Genomic DNA, 20,308 nt, shown 5'->3' with positions numbered 1-20,308 from the left:
CTTCATTAACGATCTGGAGGATGGTGTGGACTGCACCCTTAGCAAGTTTGCAGATGACACTAAACTGGGAGGAGTGGTTGATACGCTGGAGGGTAGGGATAGGATACAGAGGGACCTAGACAAATTAGAGGATTGGGCCAAAAGAAATATGATGAGGTTCAACAAGGACAAGTGCAGAGTCCTGCACTTAGGATGGAAGAATCCCATGCACTGCTACAGACTAGGGACCGAATGGCTGGGCAGCAGTTCTGCAGAAAAGGACCTAGGGGTTACGGTGGACGAAAAGCTGAATATGAGTCATCAGTGTGCCCTTGTTGCCAAGAAGGCTACATGGCATTTTGGGTTGTATAAGTAGGGGCATTTCCAGCAGATCGAGGGATGTGATCATTCCCCTCTATTCAGCACTGGTGAGGCCTCATTTGTGTCCAGTTTTGGGCCCCACACTACAAGAAGGATGTGGATAAATTGGAGAGAGTCCAGCAGAGGGCAACAAAAATGATTAGGGGGCTGGAGCACATGACTTATGAGGAGAGGCTGAGGGAACTGGGATTGTTTAGTCTGCAGAAGAGAAGAATGAGGGGGGATTTGATAGCTGCTTTCAACTACCTGAAAGGGGGTTCCAAAGAGGATGGATCTAGACTGTTCTCAGTGGTAGAAGATGACAGAACAAGGAGTAATGGTCTCAAGTTGCAGAGGGGGAGGTTTAGGTTGGACATTAGGAAAAACTTTTTCACTAGTAGGGTGGTGAAGAACTGGAATGGGTTACCTAGGGAGGTGATGGAATCTCCTTCCTTAGAGGTTTTTAAGGTCAGGCTTGACAAAGCCCTGGCTGGGATGATTTAGTTGGGTTTGGGTCCTGCTTTGAGCAGGGGGTTGGACTAGATGACCTCCTGAGGTCCCTTCCAACCCTGAGATTCTATGATTCTATGATACCAAAAGGCACTCTAGACAGCTGCAATCCACAGGGCCCTGGGCTGGAACCCAGAGTAGAGGGCGGGCCCAGGTTCCCCACAAACCTCCCAACTCCTGATCAGACACAGGAGGAATTGACCTGGACTGTGGCTTCTACCAGAGGGGAAGGTCTCTGGGCTGTTTCCTGACCCACATGGTGAATCTCTGAGGCGAGCAAATCCGGCAATAAGCGCAGGACCTACCAAGGTAGAGGAGGAACCTTATCACACCAGGCATAAAACTCAAGCAATCGGGCTCTATGTGTTGAACCTTGCATATTAGGAGGTGAACTCCACTTCCCAACCTGGGAATTGCTGCATAGCTGGTGTGGTAGCTGCTGTAGCCCCTTTATGCCACTTGTACATTGTATTAAACTCACAATTTATGGCACCAATAGCAGCAAGAATTATATCCAGCAGCCACCTCGTAGAAGCCCACACAATACTGCAGAGGATTGCTGGAGGGAGTGGTGGCTTCTTAAGGCTTGTGCATATTCTTCCTTGACCTCAGCCTTCCTATCTTCAGCTTTGGTTAGATACTAATTTTTATCTCAGCTTTTCAGAAACTGCATTAGTTGCCAGATGACCTCACACTTCAAATCTGATTTTTTTTAAAATGGCCTTTGATGAAAATTTTGGATTATGCCATAGGATTTTGAAATATTTGTGACAAGTTAGTCAAATGGAAATAAAAAATACAATACTTGGCTGGAATACATGTGCCTTTTAAATAGAATGTAATTGCTAGAATGTTTTAAAAATTCAATACAGATCATTTATTCAAACAAGATTGGCTCTCACCTGTTTAATTGCACAAATTATTTAAGTACTCTATTATTGTATTCACTAATGAGATTAATTATGTCATAAAAATAAGACTTTCCGATTTTATTTTTAAAAAGGAAGAGGAAATAATATTTCCAAAGTCAGGCTAAATCTCATCACGCAGAAAATGATTTTAGAAAAGAACTAGAACTCGAATCACAGTTCTAATAGGCAGGATCAAGACCTATTTAACGAGGAAAAAAACACGCTATTTTAAAAATACTGCACTAAATTTATCCCTGGGGAAATTTTTAAAGCTCCTAAGTGACTTAGGCGTTTAAATCCCATTTTCAAATGGATTTAGTGCACTTTTGAAAATTTTACCCCTTGGCCTCATTAAGGTACATAGGTCTCTGCTTAACTTTAAATATGCAAGGAGTCCCCTTGATAGGTCTCTGCTTAACTTTAAACATGCAAGGAGTCCCCTTGATGGCTGTGGGACTATTCATAGACTCATAGACTTTAAGGTTCAGAAAGGACCATCATGATCTAGTCTGACCTCCTGCACATTGCAGGCCACAAAACCTCACCCACCCACTCCAATAATAGACCCATAACCCCCAGCTGAGTTACTGAAGTTCTCAAATCATGGTTTAAAGACTTCAAGTTTCAGAGTATCCACCATTTACACTAGTTTAAACCTTCAAGTGCCCTGTGCCCCATGCTGCTTCAAGTGCCCTTGGGTTCTCTGCCAATCTGACCCGGGGGAAAATTCCTTCCCGACACTAAATACAGCCATCAGTTAGACCCTGAACATGTGGGCAAGACCTACCAGACAGAGACCGAGGAAAGAATTCTTGGTAGTAACTCAAGAGCCCTCCCCATCAAGTGTCCCACCACCAGCTGTTGGAGATATTTGCTGCTAGCAGTTGCACAAAGTTAGGCACATAGTTAAGTATCTTGTGGAATCAGTATCCTATTTTGCAGCAGGGTAGGGTGCTTTTGCTCCTGCTCAAGGGGACAGCACAGCATACCACATAAAACAACCCAGCATGCCCTGATCACATTTATACCAGCATAAGGGCCTGATCATATTTATGTAAAGTTAAGCGTGTGGGTGTTTACAGGAACAGGCCCTACATCTAGCATAGCTACACTGAGATTAATGCAGTTACACCAACCTTAAATGATGTGAGAGGTGAATCAGCCTCTATGTCTCTGTTTCCCCTCACCGGTGGATAGCATATTAACATAAGACTCAGAATGTTTCCCAATTTCATTTTGAAAATCTTGTTTCTTTACTTAAGTGACAATCATGTTAAAAGTCACATTCCTTTAAAATAATGTTACTTTTATTACTAATAATATCCCCAATTGTATGAACAGAAAGATTTTTTTTTAATTAACTGATTTTTCACAGGTTCTGCTGTGCTTAGTTTTTGTGCTGCATTCTGCTTGGACAAACTTTGGTTTGTAGTCCACGTCATTTGCTGTTTCTTGTGCATTATTAATGATCTTACCAAAGCAGCTAGGAGCCTCAGTCAAAGACCCTATTGTGCTAGGTGCTGTACGTTCAAGAAGACAGTCCCTACCCACGTGAGCATGCAACAGGTGGATGAAAGAAACAAATGGAAGTATAGGATAATGAGAACAGAGCTATCATGAGTTAACACAACATCAGGGTTTCAGACATTGCAGGGGAGTGTTTAAAATTGGGTTTAATGAATTTGTGTTTTAAAATTACAACACTTTACAGATTTGGTGCTATAAAACATTTGTGTGTGCACAAAATCTAAGTTTGGCGCCTAAACTACCTGCAAGTGTTCCTTTAAAATCAATAAAGTGTACACAGTACACTAAAATAACTATAGAACCATTAGTTATAAGCACAAGAAAACATTTTGCTCTTTAAAATACAAGGGAAAATACCTACCTGCTGCTTATTTCTTAAGGGACAGGTAGCATTTGTATACAAAAATTGTTTATTAAAGTTAACTAAAACCCTTCTTCCTCAGAACCATGACTGGCACAAAGAGAAAAGATGTAGAATGGAACTTAAAGGGACAGAGCCCTATGATACTGAACGAGTATATGGCACTGTTCCTAGAATTATATTTATGTTTGACCATTGCACTGGGAGTGTACTTATCAGTTACTGACAAAGAAAGAGCTCAAGCACAGCAGCACAGTAGCAGTGTTACAGTGGATCGGCGGTTCAGCACAGTAGGTGGTGATAACTGTCACAGGATTATACTGAAATTGGGACAAAAATCTCCTGGTGCAGTTCAATCAGCTGTCCTTCAAAACCCAGCCAATCTTAGTGGGATGGAAGCCATATGCAGCAGAGTGTTGGAGCACCTCCAGCAGAATTTACACTGCGACCTATCCCGCATCCTGTACTTGACAGTTCTCTTGGCAGTTATTGCAGATGTGGTTTTGGGAGCTCTTCTTCCCCAGGCACCATTATTCGTGCAATTCCAGCGTTGTCAGTGCTTTGCTACAAGTTTGCAATGCATGGTTTCCATCCCACCGGGATTGTCCCAATTTTGAGGGATAGACCCTCAGCTTATTCTACTGAAACTGGAGATTCTGTCCCAGCTTCAAATCAGTCATGCTAAATCTGGTCGTCTCGTAACCAGGCTGAACCTCTTCCTTCTCTGTAACGGAGCTTATTGGAGTAGCACAACTTCACTTTCTCTGACTTCCAGGCAGGTGGCTGCTCACCCACCTCACCAGCCTGTCCGCTGCTTATTCTGAAGTGATGTCCAGATCAGATTCTCTTTGGGGAAATCTTGGTCCTGCTAGCAAAAGGCAGAGGAACAGGATAGTCTTTCATAGTGAAAGGACACTTTAAAACCCAAACTTTACTAGCAACTCAAATCACTCACTTTGACTAGCAATCAGTAGGTTATATAATTCTGCACTTTTTTTTGGATCATGCTAGTTTGTATTTCATTTTAGCAACTAGTGCAAAGCATAACTGTCATTCAAAAAATTGCCTAATGTATGGCACTATTTGCTAATACTATAATTTGCTGGTCCAAGTGTTTAATTGTTGCTGCATATTCTTTTCTGACCTTTCTAGTGACATCTGTAATGTAGGAAAGCACTTATTTATACAGAGCTAGGGCATTTCATTCAGTATTCTCTGATGTTCCCTTTTTCCAATCCTTGCAACAGGTTTTACACAATCTGGTACCAGACCCTATCACTCCCTCAGTTTCCCTTTCTTGGATACTCAGAGCATCCCTTCTCAAGGTCCAGTTTATCAACATGTCAGAATTCAAACATCAGCTTGAATCAAACAAGCCTTTCCCTCATTTCAGATTCACCTGAAATGTCTCTCGCAAGACATTTCCCCAAACCTACTGTCCAGCATTTTCTCAAGCCTTGTCAGGCTTCTGTTCTCATTCCTCACTCCAGATAGCTCCCCACAGGCCTCTCCGTCTGGCTGGGCTGGAAAGTCCTTTCCCCAGTCCTCTCTGATGGTGAATCTCCCACAGGTCTTTCTCTAGAAATCTGCCAAAAGCTCTCGTGCCACCAACTAAGGCTATGTCTACACTAAAAACCTTACAGCAGCACAGCTGTACTGATGCAGCTGCACCGCTAAAAGATCTCTCATGTAGCTGCTCTATACCGACAGGAGAGAGCTCTCCCACCCGCCCAACGAGCAGCGGCAGCAATGTTGGCAGGAGATGCCGACATAGCGCTGTGCACACTACCACTTATGCCAGCGAAACTTATGTCATTCAGGGGAGTCTTTTTTTTTCACTTCCCTGAGTGACAGAAATTTTGCCGACGTAAGTGGTAGTGTAGACATGGCCTAAGCTAAGCAGATTCCTGTTTCTGTGCCTCAAAGCCCAACACCTGGGGAGGCACCAGACAAGGCACAGTGAGGCTGAGCCCAACTCCCTTAAAGAGCCGGCGCACTCTGGGACACCCTCATAGCATTTCATTACCCCAGCCCCGGTGTCATACAATTATTCCAAGAACGATATCCCCCAGCTTTGTTTTCTAAACAACGTGTTCACATTTACAAGACAAAATTATAAAACCACAATAAAAATGCAAAAGACATTGTCGAAGTACAACAAGAAGGACAATAGTAACTCATTACCCCTTATGGGCAAAGTCCTGCAATCCTGACTCGAGTTCCCACTGATTTCAGCAGTGTTTGAAGAGCTGTAGGTGGGATGGCAGCTGTGATCTCAGGGGGGGTTCTCTGTGAGAGAAGACAGCAGGACTTGGAGCTGTATAAGCAGTAGTAGTGGTAATGAATAAGAGTAAAGGGCAAAGGGATTTTATTAAATGTCAGTCTTTATTTACTGACTGCTTTTCCTAGTAATATTTAGACAGCTAACGATAGGATTTTCAAAAACACCTAAGTGACATAGGAACACTAGTCCCATCAACCTCAAACAATTTCTTGATTTGTGGAAATTCAGTATGTCAGAAGGTGATTTTGTTTGCAAATGCAGTACAGGCGTAAGTGTGTTTTTCTCAGAGGAAAGATGTTAATGAAGATCTGGATTTGTCTTTTTCAGCACACATGAGAATTTTTATGTGTGAAATGTCAAACTTCTCAGGCCAACTCTACATTACAAACTGGTCGACGCAAGATATGCATATAGTCACCGCAGTTATTACATCGTTTGTATGCGTGCGTATTTGGCTCCTTGCTTTGGCACTGGTGCAGACTCACCAGGAGTAGCTATCCAAGTGTGCAACCCACCATTGTCCAGCGCATTGTCTTTTGGGAAGTTTTGGCAATGCATAGTGGGGCAGAAAATAGTCGCACAGCAGTGACAGGGAGCAAGGTGTTAACTTCCCAGCATGCAACTGTCTCCATCCCATAATGTCATCTATAGCCTTTTTAAAATATCTCATGAACCTGCGCAGCCCTCCTTGCAGTCCGCCATCTCTGACAGCAGCATGGAGCCTGCACAGCTCTGCACTATTGTCACAAATGTTGCAAGCACAGGATGCACAATCCTTTGATATTTGCAGAGCCATAAGAACTGAATCAGCATGGACCACGATAATTTTGCGGAGGACAGATTGATGTGGGATATAGCAAGAAACAATTCAAGGTTGTCGGTGGTATTCACAGAGCAGCTGAAGATGGTGGAGTGCTGCTTCTGGGCCCAAGAAACAAGCACTGGCTGGTGGGATTGCACTGAAATGCTAGCTTGGAATTATAAGCAATGGCTGCAGACCTTTCAGATGCACAAGGCCACATTCCTGGATCTGTGTGCCAAGTTTGTCCCAGCCTTCCAGTGCAGGGACGCCACAATGAGAGCTGCACTGACAGCAGAGAAGTGAGGGGGGATTTCACTGTGGAAACTTGCAACGCTGGATTGCTACTGGTCAGTGGAAAATCATTTTGGAACTGGAAAATCCACTGTGGGGGCTGTTGTCATGCAAGTGTGCAAAGCCATTAATGGTCTCCTGCTGCGCAGGACCATGACTCTCCGCAATGTGCAGGAGATGGATGCTGTATGTTTAGTAAAATGCAAGATAATGAATGGATCTGTAGCAACGGGGTTCCCAAATGGTGGTGGAGTTCCCAAGTGTTCAGGACCTGCGGCCAATGGGAGCTGTGGGGGCAGCGCTTCCAGGTGCAGGCAGCACATGGAGCCCCTGGCCCCTCTGTCTAGGGCCCGCAGGGACATGCTGGCCGCTTCTGCGAGCTGCATGGAGCCAGGGCAGGCAGGGAATTAGCTGGAGTCCTCACTCCCTCCCATACCAACCCCCTGCTCCAGCCCAATGAAAATGATTGAGGGTGAGGGAGAGCGAGCGACGGCAGAAGGGGGGGATGGAGTGATTGGGGGCTGGGCCTCAGAGAAGGGGTGGGGCAGAGGCAGGGCCTCAGGGCAGGGGTGTTCAGTTTTGTGCAATTAGAAAATTGGGAACCCTAAGCACAAATATCCCTATTTTGGCACCTGATCACCTTGCCACAGAGAACATCAACAGAAAGAGTTAGTTTTCTATGGTTATGCAAGAGTTCATGGATCACCAGGGATTCTTCACCAACATCCATATTGCTAGTCAGGGAAGGTGCTTGACTCTTGCATCTTTAAGAACACCGGACTGTTCAGAAAGCAGGAACCTTCTTTCCTGATTGGCAATGTTGTCAACAGTGATCCTGGGTGACCCAGCTTATCCCTTACTCCTCTGGCTCATGAAGCCATACACTAGCCACCTCACCAGCACTAAGAAAAGATTCAACTACTGGCTCAGCTGGTACAGAATGACAGTTGAATGTGGTTTTGCTAGACTGAAGGGGCGCTGGTGTTGTTTAATCACAAGTTTGGATCTCAGTGAAAAAACCATCCCAATGGTTGTAGTTGCCTCCTGCGTCCTGCATAATATCTGTGAAGCAAAGAGGGAAAAGCTGCTGCCGGAATGGAGGGTGGAGGTGGAACAGCTGTCTGCTGAGTTTGAACAGCTCAGGGAGGCTTTGAAAGAGCACTTTAACAGTAAGCCACAGTAATGCGTTGCAGTGTATTGTGCTCTACCTTGCCCTGCTGTTTTGGAGCTTGTTAGGAATTGTGTGGTGCTTGGTATACAGCTATGAACACAACTGGCAATGCACCTATTAATTTTGAAGTGCTGGGTGCTTTCTGAACTACTAGGCACTCTGCAACATATGTTGTGAACTAATAAAGATTAATTGTTTTCCAAATAATAGAATGTTATTAAGTAACAAAACCAGTACAAAAACAATCTGTACCGTTTAAAAGCAAATACATTAAAAACTTAATATATTAATGGAATAGAACTTACCAATGGGAAAGAGCATTCAAGTCCATTTTACCTACATATACAGCATCAGTGGATTTCACAGAGCAGTGTATGTGAAGCTGTGGTTGTCCTTAATAGCCCCCCGATGTGGAGTGGTAGGGGTAAGGTTGTGGCCCCTGGTGCCACGTGCTACATACATTGTGATGTATGTAGGGAAGTGCTGTAATGGAGTTCTCCATGGACTGCAAACAGAGGCGAGCCCGGGATTGTTGAACCTGCAGGTCCACAAGAGACTGCAGCATCTGTGTTTGCTGCCAGAGAAGCCCCATTCTGTTCTGGTGAATCTACTGCTCCTTTTCCTGCTGGGACTCCTGGGTCTTTCTCCTGTCCGCTCTTTCCTTCTCCAGGCTGTCTGCAGTGTTCAACGTCCAAGCCCTTTGCTTACAGTCTGATGCAGCACTGGCTTGCAAGATTTCATTGAACATGCCACCTGAGTCCTCTTCTTTCTCCTTCTTAGCTGGCTCAGGCATTCCAAGGATGTGGAGGAGGAACCCCTCAAGGCCTCGATGGCAGCAGCTGCAAATAAAACACACAGAGGAACCATTGTCAGTATAGTCACAACTGAAAGTGAAAGTTAAGATTCAGAACTCCCCTCCCTTGCTCCCCTAAAATTTTAAACAAGTCTATTGACCCTTCTGCTTTGGAGTGCTTGTGCACATGCCATCCGCAGCACCAGCCATTGTGAGTATGGCTCACAGGCATTGCTCAGTTGCATGAAACTATGAGTCTAGGGCAATTGCACTGAATAATGGTACCATTTTCTACACATGGTGGTGATTTTAGCTGATATCTCACTCCAGCAGGTAACAAAGGCAGAGAGAGCACAGTTACAGCTGGCGTCCTAAAGAGGCCCATATGCTGCTAGCCTCTTTACTGCAATGGTGCCTGCCAAAGTTATTGCTGAGTGGCATGGGAAACTGTCCTACCACAGAGGAAGATATAAGACTGCCATCCCTAGAAACTTCAGGAGAGGACTGCAGAGTATCACCATGAAAGTTTCATCACAGTCTCTCAGGCGGATTCAAGGGACATTCCTGTGTACATGAACTAACTGCTCTCTATGACCCCTCTACAACCCCTCCTAACTCTAAAGGGGAATGAAAAGCAGATAACAAGATACCTCTCTTTGTTGTACCTCTACCTCTTAAAGTACAAGTAAATTAATGAAAAATTATATCTGTGAGCTGCTAAGTTAGGGGCATCAATGTAATGGAAAATAAATGTACACACTTACCCGAGGTTTTTTCTCCTGCACTGGGCTCACCCACGATCGACTGCCAAGACTGACTGGACTGCTGTGGAGTCTCAAATAGGTCCTGGCTCATGGCTTAGCTGGATCCCTCCCCCCCGGTCACATGTCCCCCATCTTCCTCCTCTTCCTTCTGCAGCTCCTCTTTGCTGTTCTTGCAAGGGGCCTGCGATTTTGGTTCCTCAGATTTATCTTCGGTGGTCTGCGGGGTGGTGGTGGGGTCTCCAAGTATGGCATGCAGCTCTTTGCAAAAGCAGCAGGTCTGTGACTTGACATGGGATTGACATTTTGCCTCCCAGGCCTTCTAGCATGCCTGCTACAGTTCCTTCGCTTTCACATGGCACTGCTGTTGGTCCCCATCGTACCTACAATCCCCCTGCAATCTACTCATAGATGATGACATTTCTATGGCTGGTTCAGAGCTGTGCCTGCACAACCCCTTCTCCCCACAGGTCCAGGAGATCCAATATCTCCTGTCTACTCCAAGCTGAAGCATGCCTAGAATGTGTAGCCTACAGTTCAGCTGGGCAGTTGCTCACAACAATGGAGAGCAACTAGATGTGCTCACCAACCTGGACAGTCAGAGAAAGGCACTTCAAAAATTTTAAACGGGAGAGGTGGGTTCCAGTCTCCGTGACCCCTGGGCAGTGGCGTTCACAACTGTGACCAGAGCAATCAGTGTTGAGGATTGTGCGACAGCTGGGTCGACATAAGTAATGCAGCATCTACACTTGTGCTGTGCCAACCTCAGTACATCGACCATGGCTCAATGCTGCTCAGGGAGGTAGTGTTTGTCATTGTAACAGGACACTTACATCAGTGGGAGGCATTTAAGTGTAGACAAATGAACACAGGTCGACGCAAGGCAGTTTATGTTTACCTAACTTTGTAGTGTAGAGCAGGCCATAGTAGAGAAAAATCTCTATGTAACAGCTGAAATTTTACTAACAATTAGGAAGCTCATTGAAGAATCGAGTATTATACACATTTCAGCAATTTAAGACTATAAAATTAGAAGAAAATTAATCACTAGCAAGATGTAAATAAAAAAATCTAAGTTAAATAAAACACAATTACATTCTTTCTTCAGAATTATGATTTGTATCCACTCACTTCATCCATATAACTGGTATCTTGCAGGAAATACTAGTACTGCACATTTCTCTGGCTTCTTAGTCCTGATCTGGAAGCAACACCTTTCAGAGTGAAAGTGTAGTTCAGCCTCCATGGCATAGTCAAATTTTGCTGAAATTAACCTGGGTTTCCAATTAGTGATGGTTGTTTTGTGATGTAGATGCCTGTCAACCAGGATCAGAGTTTACTAATTGATTTCAACCAACAGTCAACAGATTATATGATTTACAGCAGCTGATGATCTGGCTCTGAATATGTAGGTAAGAAGCAAAGCTTCTAAATAGAAAATCCTGGGCTTCTCAAATTTCATATTCTGTGCAGATAAGTTGAATGGATAGAGAAGAATAGAAAAGGGAAGATGCATAATGATCATACTCCTGTAGTCTATTTCCAACGTTCATCATCCAGTCCTCATCACGCACAAGTACAAACTAACATGTAGAGTGACCTATACTAAAATTATTACAATTCAATCCACTGTCCACTGGAATAATAGAACTCCTAGACCTGCTAGCTGTGGTAAGTTATCACACAAAAAGCAAAAGGTGCATGACAATCCAAAGCAGAAAACCAGGGGCAGGCACCTGAACAACCTTTACAATTAACTCAGCACACGGAGTATAGTATGTGGCAAGCTGTATCCTACTATTTTCAGTGGATATTGCTACTGGTTATATCCAGTATTCTTCCTCATATATTTTTGTATTTCTCATATATTTTCACTAGATAACTAGGCCCAACAACTCCTGTGTTAGCTCAGCGCTTTGAAAATCAGGGCTTTCTAATTTATGCACCTAACTTTAGGCAGTGTCACTTAAAGTCTTGACACTACTCACTGCAGCCCCAAAGTATGGACCTGACCTTGCAAACACTTACTACCATGAGTAATCTCATTCCAAGTGTTTTTACAGGCCCATAATCTATATTTAGGTAAACTGCTAAACTTTTCCAAATTCCATTTTTCATAATTGCTGATTGACGAGGCAGTCACTTTCTGTTCAATTCATAATCAGCCTATTTTATCCAGTGATGCGACACAGTCACATGAGTGTCATCACCATCATTTACTAAAGGAAATGTGATGCTTCCAGTACTGGCTTTACTATCACTGAATAAATCAGGTAAATAAGCAGGATGATTTTAAAAGTATATGCTTCATTTTTAGATCTTGGGAATCAGCAATGATTGGGAAATGAAGTATGTGAAAAGGGCAGTACAAAATGAAGTCCAGTACATTATTCTAACTCTAGCTTTATGATATTCTGTGATGCAAATAAAAGGTCTTCATTTTTAAAAGTTAGGATGTCCTGGTTGAACACATGCAAAGAGTTGGGCCTACTGGGTAAGATCCTTAGCTAGTGTAATCAGCATAGATCCAGTGACGTCAACAGAGCTATGTTGATTAGGATCCGGCCACACATCTGGCAGATAAACTAATATCCAGTGTCCTGACTACTAGCGATCTGAACATAAGCACTAGTAATTCTAGTTCATAAAGTTACAGTCATGAGCCTTGTTATAAAAATAATTTTCTTCTCACTTTAAAACTTACTGATTTACATGTGACTATATTACTAAATGAAAGTACAAACTTCATACATGATAAACCTTGGTAAAATAGATCAAGACATGTCCATTATAATATTATGAATGACATTTTACCTAAATTGAATCACACTTAACTAATACTTTCATGTTATTTTTAACAGAATATTTTCTCATGATTTCCTAACTTATTGCTCCATATTTCCCAAATGTAAAACTTTCAACATCTTCCTGAGTATCCTTTGCCCCATTCCTAGTACTTTATTCAGCTACAGAGAAGCTTGTAACATTAACAATCTAGGACTCTCTTTAAAACTGCAATGTAGCCATTGACAAGTAAAATCTGCAAAACTCACACTTTAACTGTGCTGTGTCTGTATTGATGCATCGCTGTAAAAAGCAGCCATCTTTTTAATTGTCACTGTTCTGTTTTCAGAAATCAACACAAGCTTCTGCGTAAATGCACAAGCATTTTTTTTTAAAAAGCACATACATAGCATTTAATCCTTTAAAAATCTGCCATCTGTTAGTATGTAGACCATTGTGTTGAAATAAGACACCACTTTGAAAATGTGCCATGAGGTACACATGTACAGGTAGTCTGCACTGGATCAGTAAACAATGTTACAAATTAATTTTTGTGACTGCTGAGTATTCCTAGGGATAAAAGAAAATTGCTTGTTGCGTGTTTAATGGAGTCTTCCTAATGCAAAAGTCGCTATCATGATACTAAGCTTTGTACTTGTGTATCACGTTAATGCTTCCACTGTAACCATAGTGTCAGTCTACATCACAGCCATAATAATGAGAAAAATATGTAGCATAGTCCTGAAAAATTCATCTTTTAAAAAAACATTAGGGATAGCATAATGAGCAAAATCAACCAAAGCAGGTGAGCTGACTACATACAGGAGAAATTTTTTTTCCCCTAGAAAACAACACAGTATTCCTTTTCAGCTACTTATCGGACAACAATGTCCACTTTGCATTCTGGACCTTTGATAAGAAATACAAGGTCAGTAATTTCCCCTTAAAACTAGTATGGATATTTTAAAAAAAAAGTTCTCATAAAAATACATTTTAGAACTGTATGTATTATAAGATCATGCACTTGAATGCATGAGAGCTGTTAATATGTTGACAAGAACTGTTATCAATACATTATTATTTTGACAAATTTATTTTATTATAAAGGTCTAGTGTAGGAAGCAGTATTGCATCAGACTGGATGTTGTAAGGTAAAAGATGGTAACAATGTGATTTAATTTAATATGCTCAGCAGGTACATGTTACTCAGTTGTAACTACCAGGATTACTGTGTTAATGTGCAGACCTTAGAACTGATAAGCATAGTTTCCAAGACTGTTCATCAGACTATATTTATTAGATATTGCAGGCATTAAGGAGAAATTGGCAACTCCAATTTCTGTTCTTTAATTTCTGAAAAATAGCAAAAATAACAGAAAAAACAGCAGCCTTCAATTACAGACCTAAAATGAGGAATTTGTTTCTCTTATTAAACATGTTAGAGATGAGAACCTCATCTCTAACATGATTAAAGGTCCAGATAGTGCATACTTACAATGCACAAGTATATTTGTTTGACTGAAGGTGGTTTAGGCCATGCACATCTTCCTTGTAGTGTAAGAATCATAAGGCACCTTCATGTATTTGATTTCACAGAACATTTCTTTTTTCTAGGCTTTAATCTTCAAATACTGCTGAAGTTGTTAATAAATGTGTTGATTTTATTTACTTTTATTTTGTTTAGAGATGGCACTAGATATAGGCTTAATCTAAGCCTCTAGTAGCTCAGTGAAAACAGCTGAAGAAACAGTTTGTTGTCCTGAAAGCAAGTTTGTTGGATGTCCCTAGCTATTAACCAGTGAAATAATCACATGCAGTATAATAATAATTATGCCATGTTCTATCCTATACTGATCAAAGTCAGTAAAGCAAGATTCATTAGATAATTTTGGAAAAGGCCAACCCTGGATCCTGCCAGTCTTTGGCCGCACCCTTCAAATTCTAATACTTAAATAGAGAACAGGTGTATCTGCTCCTGCGGCACCAATAAAATTCATACCATAAGACATCACGGCATGAGAGCAATGCAAAAATGCACATCCAGCACCTGGATTCTGCTGGATCAGCCAATTTTTGGCCATGACCACCGTGCCCTCAACTCTACTGCATCAATGGAAAACAAATGTAGACACTCCTTTTACTCTCAACAAATCTGAACCTCAATGCATCTCAGTACAATAGCACCACAAATTCCTGGATTTGCTACCAGGATCCTGACAGATCTTGTCAGTATTGGGGCCCAAACGGCTAAATTCCATTGCCTACTTAAAGAACGTATTTAGATGCTCCTATTGCACCTTAAAAATCTGAACCCTGATATGCCCAGCACAATAGCACTGCCAAAATTCATATTTGGCATCTGAATCATTCAAGGTCCTGCCAAATCTGGGCCACAAACTCAGAATTTGTACCATGAAAATAGAAAATAAGTCTTGCTTCTATTCTTCCACCAAAAAATGTGAGCTGAATCCTGGTCTGATATTCCCATTGATTTCAGTGGGGCCAGGATTTCATTGCTGGTTTCAGATACAAGATAGCTGCAAAAACCTTTCCAAATGAGCTAAGTTTTGGCTGCATAATACCCAGTTTTAGCATCTAAACTTGGTAAATAAGCAACTCTGAGAGCCCACCAAAATAATACAGACCCCAAGCATCGTGGTGCAACATATTTAGCGGAAGTTATGTTTGGCTTTATAGACTCATTTAAAGCTATAAAGGTTAATTTTAATATTAAAATAAAAATTATACAGCCCTCATTCAGTTCTTAGTCAATCAGCATAAATAGGGCCTGATTGTCATTTACACTAATGCCCCTTTCCTTCACGCTGACACCTCTTTACATCCACTTTAAGGCTCCTTTACACTGCCATTGCGATGTAAAGGTGCCCTTTCGTGTAAATTAGAATCAGGCCCATGATCTGCCAACTATTTTCTAGTTTGGGCTCTGGTGTTTTGTTGTTATTCCATCTGCTAAACAAATAATGCCCAGATTTGGATTCTTCATCAAGAATAAATAAACATGTAGGTGCACATTTCACAACATTATGGCTGGTCATGTATGGAACATCCCAGATCAGAGGGTTGTTTCTAATGCTTTCTTGTGAACATTATTGTTAACATTATTTACAATACATATAGCCAACTTTGTTGCTGTTTCAGTGATACATTATAGTTGTGAAATGCACATCTCCAAATGTTTTTTTTGTTTGCAGTGCAATTGAACCACAATATGTTGGGATGCTGGATTCAAGATTTTGCAGCGCAGTGGGGCTTGGGCACCTCAGATCTGGATATTTAAGGGGCAGCTAAACATGTGGCTTAGTTAGGCAGTGGAATTTCACAGACTAGGACCAAAAATTGACAGGATTTAGCTACCAAGTACCTGCAATATAACTGCATTGGAATGCATCGAGATCCAGATTTTTGGTGTCAGAAGAATATCTCTGTTTATTTTCTATTGATGCTGTGAAGTTCGGGGTTTGGGATCAAAAATTGCCTGGTTCTAAGTATGAGATCTGGATTTTGGTGGTGCTTTCATGCCAGGATCCATCATGGTCTGGATTCTGTTGGTGCAACAAGAACATTTATATGTGTTCTCAATTTAAGCATTAGAATTTGGGAGGTGTGAGCCACATTCTGGCTCCATCAAGATCTAGCTTCTGGATCTGGGTTTTTGCTGCATTGTTACTCCTGGACGCACTGGGGGTCTGTCTTGTTTGTTTTGTTTTGGGTTTTTTTTGGTACAATAGGAGCAACTAGACTTGTTCCCCATTTAGGCAGTGACATTTCGGAGGCTGGATCCAGACTCAATGATTCCCCCTCTCAAAATAAAAATTGTAAAGCACATCTTAGAGAAGGGAGATATGCGGTAACAGTGCCTGACTGAGTATAACAAAGCCTGGAAAGGCTTCAGAGCCATTTCATGACATTGGCAACCTAGCTCTGCAATGAAGGTGTTGCATCCCCAGCAGTGCCTTACAGAACCATATGCATTTACAGTGCAAACACTTACCCAGTCCTCAAAGTGGCGGCTCCCATTCTGCAGCAAGTCCTCAAACTGGATAGTGCAGTTAGCCACAAAATCATCGTACCCGATGGGGGCATCATGGAAAACAGCCATCTCAATCTTCCTGCCATTGCAAACGTCAGTGACAAACTCATCATTCCAGGCAGGGCTGTTAGTCTTTTGCTTGGTCGAGGTCTGCCCGATCCTGGAATCGTCCACGTTGAGGGCGATGTAAGGGTCCAGCAAAAAGGTCTGTGGTTTGGGACCCACCGCATGCCTCAGCGACCAAGGTGTGGGTTTCAGATTCACCGCCTCGCAGATCTTGATTTTCAGCAAGCCATTAAAAACCACCATGGTTGGATGGCTTCACTTTTCCTGGGATTAAGCACACTCACTCACACACACACTCACACGCACAGGGAGGGAGGCAGGGAGATCTCACCAATAAATAGGAGAGCAGGTCTGCGGGGGGCAGGGGGGGGAGACCACAACGTGGGGGCTCCCTTCTTGTCGCTGCTGCTACCTTTGATTATTTAGCCTTTGCTCTTGCGACACCCCGTGAATACATACAATGTGCCTGTGTTTCTAACGGAAAACAAGGGAGGAAGGGAGGGAAGGAGGGGGGACGGCCGTGTTTGCAGAAACCCCCCCAAAATACAATCAAAATCCGAGCATAATAAATCTTTGGGGGAGGGGGCAACAGACTTCCCCTTCACCTAGATCATAATCCTGGATCAGCCTTTGCAAAGGAGGCAGAACCGCGATCCGAGGCTCTTGCTCACGCTAGTACTGTCTGTGGGCAGCAGCAGCAACACACACAAACCCGAACCACCAAGCCAAACAACCAGCCCTGCCTACTTCACAGCCTCTGCTCAGAAAACACACACCCGGGGACCTTACATCCGCATAGGATCGAGGAGCCTCCTCGCCTTCTCCTCCTCCTCCTCCTCCTCAAAGGCCAAGGATCCAGTGGAACGAATCCAATGCATGAGGGGAGTCTGCTCCGGATCAGGCTCTTTGGAGATTTAAAAAGGCACAGGGTGACCACCGCCTTCTGGATGGCTAGCGCTGCTGGCTCGCGGTGGTGCTGGGCTGAGTAGCAGCAGCAGCACCACCCCACCTCTCTTTGCCTCGCTCTCTCTAATGCAGGAAATGCGCAAAAGACGTCAGTGTGTGTGTGTGTGAATAGAAAGTTTTGCCTGTTGGGGGAGCAATACGGTAAAAGTGAGCATGAAAGAGCAACAGCTACAAGCAAGTCAAGAAACCACGACTGGGGTCGTGACTCTTCCAGACTCAATAAGCGCTGCCCTGCATATTCATGGGGTGATTTGTTCAGGGGTGGGGGAGTGGGGGCTTCTTCCTCCTCCCCCCAGTCTGCTCAAGATAAACGTTGTGAGCCAGTGGGGGGGGGAACATCCCTGATCGTCTTCCTCTGAAGTTTTAAACAGCACCCCCGTTTTATGTCAGTTCTTTAACACTCAAATCCTGCTCCCCAATAAACACTGCAAACATCTAGCCCCCACCCCCACCCGCAGTCTCCCGCGCTGTAGTACTGTTGTTGTTGTGTTGTTTATTCTCACTCCGGTGTGGATGATCCCAAGACGTTACTGTTATTTCCTAGCCTGCAAGTCTATAGTTCAACTGTGTATTTGTGCAGTATACGGCACAGAAAAGAGATGTCAACGCCTAACGTAAATATTTCTTTCTGAGGAATTTCTACTGCGGCTGTTTGTTGTTGTTTCCTTTACTTTCTTTCTTTCTTCTCTGTAACAACACAAATCCCACTGGGATCCCTTTCGGGCTCTCCAATCTGCGATAAATTGTTGTTGACAAATGCAAGCTTCGGTTTTTGGACTCCTTTTCCCTTGTAATCGCTTTGATCCTCGCTGGCTGACAACATTAACCCCTCAGCTCCCCTTTGCAAGCAAACCCAGCAGAATGCGTCTGCTTTCTGCTGGTGCATCCTCTCTGCCCTCCCATTGGGCAGCAGCCGCAGCATAGGCACCCTGACGTCATTTTAGGGGGCAGAGCTTTTGGCTTCTTTAGGAAGAATTTCCCCTCCGTCTCCAAGCGCTGGGAAGTGAACTGAGAGCCAAAGGGAAACCGTCCTCCAAGGCAGAGCCGAGATTTGATTTGCCAGGAAAGGGACCTGGAGTTGCCTCCTCCTGGGGGAGGAGAGTTGTTTGGAGCAAAGGACCCAGGAGATTTTACCTGCAAAGACAATTTCCCTGACTGTTTTGCCCGGAAAACTTTGATAAGTAATACTGCCCGGGTAAAAATAATGTGGTTTTGCCACCATTGCTAGGACTGTAATCAAATATGCCAGCCAAAACCACACACTTAAACTATAAACTTCATATGCCTTTGTCATGAATCAGTCTCTTTTTCTGCTGTTGATCATCTCATATTTCAGAGTTCATATGTCAACGTCAACAGAATTCACATAACATTAGTAAGTGTTTAACTATTTTGTCATTGGCTGTCCTCCAATGAATACTGGAAATAATACCAGTGGGAAATACCTACTCAACCTGGAGGTTATTAAATGCAAAAAACCACCCTACTACAACACTATGGGTGAGATTCTATCAAATCTATCTGTCATGTAGGGATTTATACCATTCTCATCAGCATGGTATTTGAGAATTTTACAGTAAAACAGGAGAATCTTTCTTTTCACCCACACGAATGTAGAGAAGTCTGGGAACCATCATGTTACCCAGTCTTTCTATTATGATCATTATTACTGATTTTGTGTTATTAATTTATTAGCATTGTTTTGTTGTGGATAAGCAGAAAGGCAAAGAGATGGATCCTGCCCTTCGCCCTGAAGGTGGTAAAGATTTGAGTTCATTCTGCTCCCCTGAGGAAAAAAGTTCCAGTCTATGAGCTGGCTGCCAAGGAAGTTCTGTCTCCAGCTCTCACGAGTCTAAATCTAGATGGGGACAAATCTAGCTCCAGTGTTAACAGGACAACAGTCCTATATTGGATATCAGGCATCTTAGATCCAGTCAATGGAGAGCTTTAAAGATTAGCACTGTGGCCTTGGTCTGAATCTGACATTCACTGGGGAGCCAATATAATGACCAGAACAGAAAATAATGTATTTCCACAGAAGAGTATTGTTTAGCAGGCAGGCTGACGTATTCTGGACCTGATGGGATAGCTTCAGGATTTGTGCATTAGTTCCCACCTATTGGGTATTGCACTAAAAAAGCCTGAAGGTTATGAAAGCATGACTGTTAGTACTGTGTGTGATCTTCTGGCAGGCCACAAATAGGAGAAAGCATTTCTGGTGCACATTGCTACTTCATCTCCCAGTATCAGCCAGAAGTGCAGAAGGACCCCGGTATTAGTCACAGTCTCTGGGCAGACTCCCTTAAATGGGGAGCAAAGATATGGTGCCAGTTATATGAAATGCCTTCCTCAACCACCCAGCATTACATCTGTCTTGTTCAGTTTCAGACAGCTGTGCTGTATCCGCACCTGTGATTTCACTGAGATAGTGTAGTCACTGGGAGATTTCACATGCATCAAAGTCAAGAAATACAAAATTCAAATACAAAATTGACTCCTCCAAAAACTGTAACTTGGCCCGCTTGGGCACACATAGTATTTTGTATTACATGATACAGTGTTAATTTTAATGCCTCAGAGAGAGATTTTGAAGTGCATTAAATGGCCCTCATTGGAGGTTTCGTGTCATGTGCCTTAGGTATGGTTACTGTGGGAAACACTTTGAATTTCCTGACATTAACGTAATGTAAA

General features: G+C 43.0%; 1 protein-coding gene across 5 annotated transcripts in view; it reads right to left on the bottom strand.

Annotated features, from left to right (window-relative positions):
- Positions 1-17,666, bottom strand: part of PRKCE (protein kinase C epsilon) — a 501,798-nt gene extending 484,132 nt beyond the window's left edge. For 3 of the 5 annotated variants that reach the window (XM_039531433.1, XM_039531437.1, XM_039531434.1), the window contains exon 1: positions 16,547-17,666. In XM_039531433.1, the coding sequence (XP_039387367.1) occupies positions 16,547-16,894 (348 nt within the window). In that variant the 5' untranslated portion in view covers positions 16,895-17,666. The remainder of the gene's footprint in view (positions 1-16,546) is intronic. The other 2 variants (XM_039531435.1, XM_039531436.1) reach the window with 1 other exon arrangement.
- Between the last annotated feature and the right edge of the window lie 2,642 nt (positions 17,667-20,308).

Source organism: Mauremys reevesii, linkage group 3, assembly GCF_016161935.1.
Source record: "Mauremys reevesii isolate NIE-2019 linkage group 3, ASM1616193v1, whole genome shotgun sequence".
Taxonomy (NCBI): Eukaryota; Metazoa; Chordata; order Testudines; family Geoemydidae; genus Mauremys; species Mauremys reevesii.
Note: the sequence above shows the minus strand (reverse complement) of the source record. Positions and strands in the feature narration are given on the sequence as shown.